The sequence below is a fragment of the Colletotrichum spaethianum genome (genome assembly GCF_022836535.1).
Source record: "Colletotrichum spaethianum MAFF 239500 DNA, contig30, whole genome shotgun sequence".
NCBI classification, from domain to species: domain Eukaryota; kingdom Fungi; phylum Ascomycota; class Sordariomycetes; order Glomerellales; family Glomerellaceae; genus Colletotrichum; species Colletotrichum spaethianum.
The window spans coordinates 1-9,700 of NW_026054800.1; the positions used below are offsets into that span (position 1 = coordinate 1).

Here is a 9,700-nt window from a genome sequence, read left to right on the forward strand (position 1 = left end):
TTACGTGAATACCTACTCTGGTTAGGGTGTAAAGGATTTGAAAGCACATGCCGAATGAACCAGCCTCGACCCGCCGTATTGAAATCGTCTTCTGGCGCTAGGTTTCTGCGAAGCTCCACTACACATATGCTTCTGTTGGCTAGACCAACCTTTCCATCCACAGGCTATCTGCTGGTAGACAAAATCTCCGCGCACGTACTCACTACTGTCACAACGATGGCAGTTGAAGATGAGACCCTGTATGATGTCATGGGCGGCAAAGCCAAGTCTGTCGCTAAACCTTCTTTCTGGGCATGCCAAGCCGCCAAAGAGCCGAACAACCGATGGAATAACTGAGCCAAATTAGTCTTGAGGTTCGATTTTGAGGCTTCCGACATGGATATTGACTTGGCAGAAGTTCTCTGCAAGCGAGCATATCCACATCTCCTTCGCATCCTCCGAGAATACACAGCCACACCGACACCGAAAATACGGCGTCGAAGCGCCGGGTGACTGCGGCGAACTGCCGGCAAATTGCCCTCATGTGAATTTTCGTCACCTATTTCGCCCGAGTCTTTTCTCAAAGGCGAAAAAACACGGACTGACCGAAGGCCACGTGCCATCTCAACATGGAATGTTGAGATCTCGCAGAGACACCTTGAACCCTAGCGGGTCTAGGATCGTCCATCTCCACTTGTCCCCAGATCGTAAGGCTTGTGCAGTGAGTCTAGTTCCAAAATTGTGCACCATCGGGCCAGTCACAGCCTCATGGCGTGCCGAGATGCCTTGGAGTGCTCTCGGCACCGTGGTGAGATTCGCCAAGATACAATGACGCGGCCCTCAGATCCGTTTCCAAGGGTTGGCAACGGGTTGTTGGGGGTTTGAAATGACTATGCAATATTACCAACCAGTGTAACTTTGCTGATGATGAGTATACTGTGCTGTGTGTCTCTGTTTCTTCCTCTTCGTCAAATCTTGCCAATTACAACCTGGCTCTCTGCCGTCACACTCCACTGCACTTTCGAACTTCTAGGTTGCAGCGCACGAGGCAATGGCCAACGAGATCAATATTGTGCCGCGCCAGCCAGACACCGGTCAGGCTAGGCCCAACGACCCGTTCAGCAAACAGTTTGCCCAGAAACTGGAAAACAAAGACAATGAACTCGACCTCCGCGATGATATCGTTATCGAGAACAACAAATTCGCCTTTACGCCGACACAGCTCCACCAACTCATCACCGCGAGGAACCTGTCAGCGCTTCGTCGGTTTGGCGGTCTTCCTGGTCTTGCAGCGGGACTGCGAACAGATCTAACCGCTGGTCTGAGTGTCGACGAACGAAGCCTCGATGGGACGATCTCTTTCGAAGAGGCAGTGACTGCCGGAAAGGCCCACCGTTCTGCCGAGATCACGCCTCTTCCCCCCTCCTTACCACACGAACATGGCTTCAAGCTTGACTTGGACCTCGGACAACACGAAAAAGAGGATTTCGCCGACAGAAGGCGCATATATGGCGAAAACAGACTACCAAAGCGGAAACAAAAGTCGTTCATGAGGCTGGCATGGATCGCCTTTAACGATAAGCTCATGTTCCTCCTTACTATCTCTGCTACGATTTCGTTAGCGCTCGGAATTTACGAAACGATAGACGCATCGGACGATGAACCGAATATCCAATGGGTTGATGGTGTGACCGTGGTTGTCGCCATCTTGGTCATCGTCTTCGCAAGTGCTGCCACGGATTGGCAAAAGAACGCCAGGTTCGCAAAGCTCATCGAAAGAAAGGAACAACGCGACGTCAAGGTGATTCGTTCGGGAAAGACGCAGAATATCTCAGTATACGACGTACAGGTGGGGGACATCATGCATATCGAGACTGGTGATGTTGTCGCCGTAGATGGAGTCCTGGTACAGGGGTCGGGTATCCAAGTGGACGAGTCTTCCCTCTCTGGCGAGTCTGAACTTGTGCACAAGAGTGTACCTAGCAACAGTGATATGAACAACCAGAAGGTTCATAGGTCTTCGGCGACTGATCCTTTCATCCTCAGCGGTACCACGGTTTCCGGTGGCGTCGGCGCTTACCTGGTGACTTCCGTGGGGAGCAACTCGACCTATGGCAGGACTTTGATGTCGTTGAGAGAGGACGTTGAGGAAACGCCGCTCCAGCAGAAGCTGGGGAAGCTTGCGAAGCAGCTCATCACTTTCGGTGCCATTGCCGGTGTTATATTCTTCCTCATCCTTTTCATCCGTTTCCTGGCGGGGTTACGAACTATGCAAGGGACACCGTCTGAGAAAGCCGAGACCTTCTTCAAGCTCCTCATTCTCGCTGTTACTGTCGTCGTAATCACAGTGCCGGAAGGTCTAGCTCTCGCTGTTACGCTTGCGCTCGCCTTTGCTACGACTAGGATGTTGAAGGACAAAAACCTTGTCCGGTTGATTCGTTCCTGTGAAATTATGGGCAATGCCACGTGTATTTGTTCTGACAAGACGGGAACTCTGACACAGAATAACATGACGGTCGTCAACGGAAGAATCGGTCTGTCTGAGAGATTTGGCGACGCACCAAAGAATACAGCGGTAACTGATGACATTAAGAAAGAGCCGCACATTGACGATATTGCAAGCCAGGATACCACGAGAGTGCTCTTGGACTCATTGAGTAGCGATTTGAGGGAGTTGATGAAGAACAGTATCGCACTGAACTCAACCTCTTTCGAAAGCGACAACCCAAAAGAGCCTGGCTTCGTGGGAACTAGCACCGAGACGGCATTGCTCAGGTTTGGGCGCGAGTTTCTCTCCATGGGCCCACTGAGCGAAGAGAGAGCAAATAACGAAATCGCCGATATGTTCCCTTTCGATGCATCTCGCAAATGGATGGCCGTGATGTCCAAGCTGCCCAATGGCAACTTTCGGCTCTTGGTCAAGGGCGCCGCCGAGGTTGTCTTTGAACAATGTACCAACATCCTCGACGAACCAAAAAGAGGACTTTCGGTCCAAGTTGCGACAGACACAATGCAAGACGACCTGCGATCGACAATTCGAGAATATGCCAAGCAGATGCTTCGACCCATTGCCATAGCTTATAAGGATGTCAGTTCCACCCAGGCTTTCGAGAGTCTGGATGACCCGGACTCAATCAAGTTCGAGAAACACTTCAGCGACATGACATTCATCGGCGTCTTTGGTATTCGCGACCCTCTTAGACCCGAAGTCCTCGATTCCGTGCGCCAATGTCAAGAGGCTGGCGTCTTCGTGCGGATGGTCACCGGCGACAACTTCCTTACTGCGAAGGCCATCGCGTCCGAGTGCGGCATCTACAGCCCTGGAGGACTGGCAATGGATGGGCCTACTTTCCGGAAACTTACACCTGCGCAGCTGGATTTAGTTATCCCTCGGCTTCAGTTGTTGGCGAGATCTAGTCCGGAAGATAAGCTGCTGCTTGTCTCTCATCTTAAGGGAATGGGAGAGACTGTTGCCGTCACTGGGGATGGCACCAACGACGCTTTGGCCCTCAAAGCTGCAGACGTCGGTTTCGCTATGGGCATTCAGGGCACAGAAGTTGCTAAAGAGGCTGCCTCTATCATCTTGCTTGACGACAACTTCGCTTCGATCGTAAAAGCTCTCGTATGGGGTCGAACGGTCAATACCGCCGTGAAGAAGTTTCTTCAGGTTAGTCTTACTATAATCCATGTTTTGACTTGCGCTAACATAATCCTAGTTTCAATTCACCATCAACATCACGGCTGGTACTTTGACAGTCGTATCGGAATTGGCGGGCGATTCAATCTTCACCGTCGTACAGCTTCTCTGGATCAACCTCATTATGGACATTTTCGCCTCGCTTGGGCTGGCAACAGATTACCCGTCGCCAGACTTCCTGAAAAGAAGACCCGAACCACGAAGCGCCCCTATCGTCAACATCACGATGTGGAAGATGATCCTTGGGCAAGCAATCTACCAACTAGCGGTGATGTTCACCCTGCATTATGCGGGGGATGGCTTGTTCAAACCCGTTACAAAAGCAGATCGCGAGGCACTACAGACAATGGTCTTCAATATATACGTCTGGATGCAATTCTTCAATCAGCACAATTGCCGTCGTGTAGACAACAGACTCAATATCTGGTACCAGGGCGTTCTGCGCAACCCATGGTTCCTCGGCGTGCAATGCATGACTGTTGCCGGGCAGATGGTTATCATCTGGAAAGGTGGCCAAGCGTTTGATACCCGGCCTCTCAGTGGGCAGCAATGGGGATGGTCGATGCTCTTCGGCGTATTGGTGATACCCCTTGGCGCTGTAATACGACAAGTCCCAGACGCTTATGTTTACGCCTTCTTTCAAGCTGTTAAGAAAGCTTTTTTTACTTCCCTGCGTGGAATTTCTAAGCCCTTCCCGTCAAAATGGCGGAAGAAAGCCGAGGAGGAAGTTGATGACATGGGTGCTGCCGAGAGCTGGGTCCTACAAACGGGCGCAGCGCTTTTGAGGCCAATGAACTATGAATGGGGCACCTCAACGCCGCCGCCTGGCTCAAAACTCGCTGGTCGGGTTTCAAGTATCCCGGCAGCGCAGAGAGAGGCGTTGATCCGCGCTGCAAAGACTGGCACTGGAGACAACGAGATTGACGTGCCTGCGATGATCGAGGTTGCGCGGTATGCCAAGGTGGAGTTGTCATACGGAATCGAGGTTCATCCTGAGACCTCGAAGGAGGATCCGATTTTGCTTACTTCGATCGGTGTCGATGGGAAGAAGTGCCCGCCGAGCCAGGACCCGGAGATCTTGCGTTATTTGCATCGGCCGTCATAGAGAACGAGCTTAGCTCTTTTTTTAATCTTTTTTTCCCCCGCGCTGTACGCTCGAGGAATGTTCGTTTGTTTCGATGGTACTTGAATAATGATGCGCAAAACTCATGTATAACAGAGGACATTTTCAGCGTCATACGGGCATATTCATGTACATTATACGAAGTCTTGTAAGATGCCTTAATGAGTTCAATCTGTTCGGCTCCAAACACGGCTTGCCATGTTTCATTCCTCCCAATTCACAACTCTGTCAATACCAACGAACTAGCTAGCCATGTGTTTAATGACCTCATTGTTGAATGGATTCTCTCTTCCTGAGAGAACCCGTTTGTATGATTGTACTCGGGTTAAAGTTAAGGTGAACCAAAGATGTATTTTTCTATAATTATCTTCCTAACTATAAGACTTAGCTTTTATATACAAGATATATGATCTCATATGTCCTTAAGTCAATTTAGTATAAATATACTTTTGATCCCCTTAATAGATAACCAAGAGCTAAATATCTAGTCTATACCCTCTACCATGATGTGTGTCCTTGAGTTATACATGTCATATAACCAGCTAGTACTATTATTCTAATACTTATAACTTTTTCTTTTATGACTATATAACTCCTTATAGTGTCTAATTAGGTTATACTAATTATAACATTAATAACCTTATTATATAACCTTATAGGTTAAGCTACTTATATTATATAATAAATTACTAATATTAAAACTCTAAGTAATTATCTATTCTCTTTTTACCTAGTTAAATAAATAAGCTATATATTAATAAAGTTCTTTTTTTCCTTATTAACTTTACTTCTATTCTTATTATTAATATACTTTCTTTTTTTTATATAATAACTTTAAGTATTTAAAACCTTTTTTACTTATTTTTTTTTTATTTTTTTTTTTATTTTTTATTTTTTATATATATTATTTTTTTATATAATTAATTAATAATAATCTTTTTCTTTTTTTTTAATTAACTTTAATAATAACTACTTATATATAAGATTTCCTTTTATATATTTCTTTTTACTAATTCATTAATAATACCTTATATAATCAATCTATTATATCTCTTATTACTACTAGTAGTTTAATTTTTAGTAATATTAATATATATACTAATATATCTAGTAGTTATTAGCTTTATCTTTTAACTAGTAATACTAATAATTATATTCTTTTATTAACTTTAGCTATTAATATATATTACTTTTATTTTTATTTTATTTTTATATATTAACCTTAACTATAAAATAAGAAGTATCTTATTATTAATATACTATTACATAATATCAAGATCTATATTACTAGTAATACTTTTATCCAGTAGTTTATTACTAGTATTATCTATTACTAAGGCTACTTCTTTATAGTCTTAGTTTAGTCTTATAGTTATATAGCTATTACTTATAGCAATAAATACATAACTACTAACTCTCTACGCTTCTACTAATATACCTATATTCTTATCTTTCAAGGTAATACTTATACTAAATATATCTAGTAGTTATATAGCGTTTACTATACCTACTATAATTAAGATATTAATTTGTCTAATAACCTAAATAATAATAATAATAATGATAATAGTAGCCTTAGCAACTATAAAGCTCTTAATATTACTAATACTTATAAGCCTTATACGCTTAGCAGTAAGCTTAGCAAGAACGTTAACAAAAGTAGTTACTTCCTTAGTACTTCTGTTAGCCTTATAGTTATTAACAAAGAGTAATTATATAACTTCTTTTTCTTAAAATCTTATATAATAATTAAATAAATTATATAATATAGTAATTTAAAAAGGTTATAGATATAGTAAAGGTATAATTTAATATTAAGATTAGTATTAGTAGTAGTTAAATATATTAAATACCTTTTTAAAGTTATATTTTATTTTCAAATAATTAATAACATATAATAATAAAATTATATAAATTAATTATTAAGTGTTTTCTCCTAATCTTTTAATATACACCTTAATTTAAATCCTTAATATATTTATTATAATTAATTATCTAAGTACTAAGTTTAGTAATTTCTTAGTAAAAGCGTTAATAAAGTTATTTTTCTTATTAATTTATCTTACTTCTAAAATCTTTTTCTTTTTATATAACTTATATAGACTTATAATATTAATTATAAGCCTCTTTTTATCTATTATACTTAGTTATATAAGGTACTTATATAGAAATTATAAGTTTAAATAAATAATAACTAAAATCCTTAAGAGTTATAATATATAAAAAATCTTAGTAAGTATTATACTAAGGGATATTTTACTATTAAATCCTATAGTTATTTTATATAACTTATTTACAAATACACTTTATGTAACTCTCTTATACTTTATTAAACTCTAGTATATAATATTTCTTTTAATCTAGAAGTCTATTATTATATAAGCTATTTTCTTAGCTAGTATAATAATAAATCTAAGTTATAATAATAGATCTAAGTTATTTATAAATAATCTATCTATAAAGATATACATCTTTATATAATAGAAATCAAAAGGGATATATATAAGACCTTATATAAAGTTATTAATTTACTACTAAAGTTATATATTTAAAGCTTTAATATTCTTTTTATTAGGTTCTTTAGTTTAAGCTATAGTTAATAGGTTATATAATGCCTCTAGTTAATAAATAAATATAAGATATACTCTTTTTGCTTTTTAGAAAATATACTACTAATATATATTATATATATTAAGATTAACAAGTTTTAGGTATTTTACCTAGCCTTTTTAAGTAAAGGCAATATAGTTATTATATAATTAAATTCTTTCCCTATTAAAGTTGTTTCACTATTAGATAATAAGGTAGTTTTTAGTTTTATATAAAGTCTTTTTCTTTTTAGCTTTTCTTTTTTTCTTTAAAAAAAAACAAGTATAATAAAGCTAAGTATATTATTTATTTATATAGCTATAATCCTAAAGGTATCTAGTCCTTTTATTATATATAGTAAGTATAGATTATATATTAACTCTGTTATCTTTAGATCTTTCTTATAATACTTAGAATAGGTTTTATACTAATATAGGCTTAATTTTACTAGGCTATATAGTGGTTTCAAGATATAGAGAAGTGTATTCTTAGAGTATTTATCTTCTAACTCCTTAGGTAATTATATAATAATTGTCCTAGTTAAATGATTATTTAATTATGTATATACTTAGGTTATATCTCTAAGTTCCTTTTTATATTTATAGTCTTGTATAAGAGTAAGTCTAATTATAAGTATAAGCCTTTAGCTTATTTATTAAATAGTAGGTACCTAGGTTAAGAGTTCTTCTTTTTCTTAGTCTTTATACTTTTATATAATAAGTCTTAACTTCTTATACAGCTTAAATAATAAGTTCTTAATCTTTTATACTATTTATGTTTTATAGATATAAAAGTAGTTATACTCTTTTAGATTATATAGTATAAAGGTAAAGATTTCTTAGTTAATAAGGTTATTTATCTTTATTTAGTTTAACTCTTTATATAAAGTACCTAGTGTTATAATTATATTATTAAGCTATAACTTTTCTATTAACTCCTTATAGTCTTTTTTTTTCTAAGATAAAAATACTTAATTAGTACATAGTAATTATTATATAGCTTTTTTTTAGCCTTTCTTTAGTCTTCTTTTTTTGTTTAGCTATTTTTAAAAAATAAGTTATATAATATCTAAATTTAACTATATTATATCTTAATAGTATAGTTTAATATATATTACATAAAACTGTATAAGACTATTAACTATCTTAACTATTACTATATAGCCTTTTATAGCCTAGACTTTATATAGTCTAGTTTATCCTTTATTTTCTCTCTATACTAAAACCTTACTTTAAATTAGTAGTAATAATATACTTTAGAGGTTAAGGCTATTTCTAGTATTAATTATATAATTAATTTCTACTTTTATATAAATACTTTAAAGTATTTTTATTACCTTTTAGATTACTTCTACCCTTTAAGTAATTTTAGGTAATAGAGGTAAGTCCTTATTAATCCTTAGATATATACTAAAGATAAGTAGTATAAATATAATGCTATATAGACCAGCTATGTTATTTAATGCCTTCATAGCTATCTAAAAAATAGTTTCTTTGTTTATATTATACCTAAGCTTAGTATATAAGATATTATATATATACCTTAAAGGAATATAAGCTCTTTTTATTTTACTTATTACTTAGTAGGCTTCTATTAGCATTTCTTTATATAATATGCTTATAATATTAATATAGTTCTTAAATTCTAATAATATAAAGTTTATACCTAGGTTATATATAATATAGTTTAGTAAACTAATATATATACTGATCTAACACTTATAAAGTATATTCTATATATCTTATATAAATAAGGACTTTAAAAAGGTAGCTTTTTAGAAGCTTGTCTTTATATTAATAACATATAAGGCGTTCTTGTCTCTTAGTTATATAATATCTATAACTATCTTATAGTTAAAGTAGTTTTTATCTTTAAGTATAAACTTAAACTTCTTTAGTATTAAGTTATATAATTAATAATAATAATAAAACTTCTAGACCTTTTTTAAAATATTAATATTTATTAAATAAATTCTCTCTTTCTAAGAGAACCTATTTGTATGATTATACTTAGGTTAAAGTTAAGGTGAACTAAAGATGTATTTTCTATAATTATCTTCTTAACTATAAGACTTAGCTTTTATATATAAAATATATAATCTTATATATCCTTAAGTTAGTTCAGTATAAATATACTTTTGATTCCCTTAATAGATAACTAAGAGCTAAATATTTAGTCTATACCCTCTACTATAATATATATCTTTAAGTTATATATGTTATATAATGTTACGACCCAGGAAAGCGTTGGTTAACGTAACCACCTGGAACGAACCCACGAGGGACCAGGGGACATTCGGGCTCATGTATGCA

The 9,700-nt window shown here is 36.2% G+C and overlaps 1 protein-coding gene across 1 annotated transcript; it reads left to right on the forward strand.

Moving 5' to 3' along the window:
• Positions 1 to 1,030: 1,030 nt before the first annotated feature.
• On the forward strand, positions 1,031 to 4,781 carry ColSpa_09657 (calcium-transporting ATPase 2; the record flags this gene model as incomplete). Its single annotated transcript, XM_049275869.1, has 2 exons — positions 1,031 to 3,646; positions 3,696 to 4,781. The coding sequence occupies 2 exons, from the start codon at positions 1,031 to 1,033 to the stop codon at positions 4,779 to 4,781; spliced, it is 3,702 nt and encodes a 1,233-aa protein (XP_049131826.1).
• Positions 4,782 to 9,700: the final 4,919 nt, after the last annotated feature.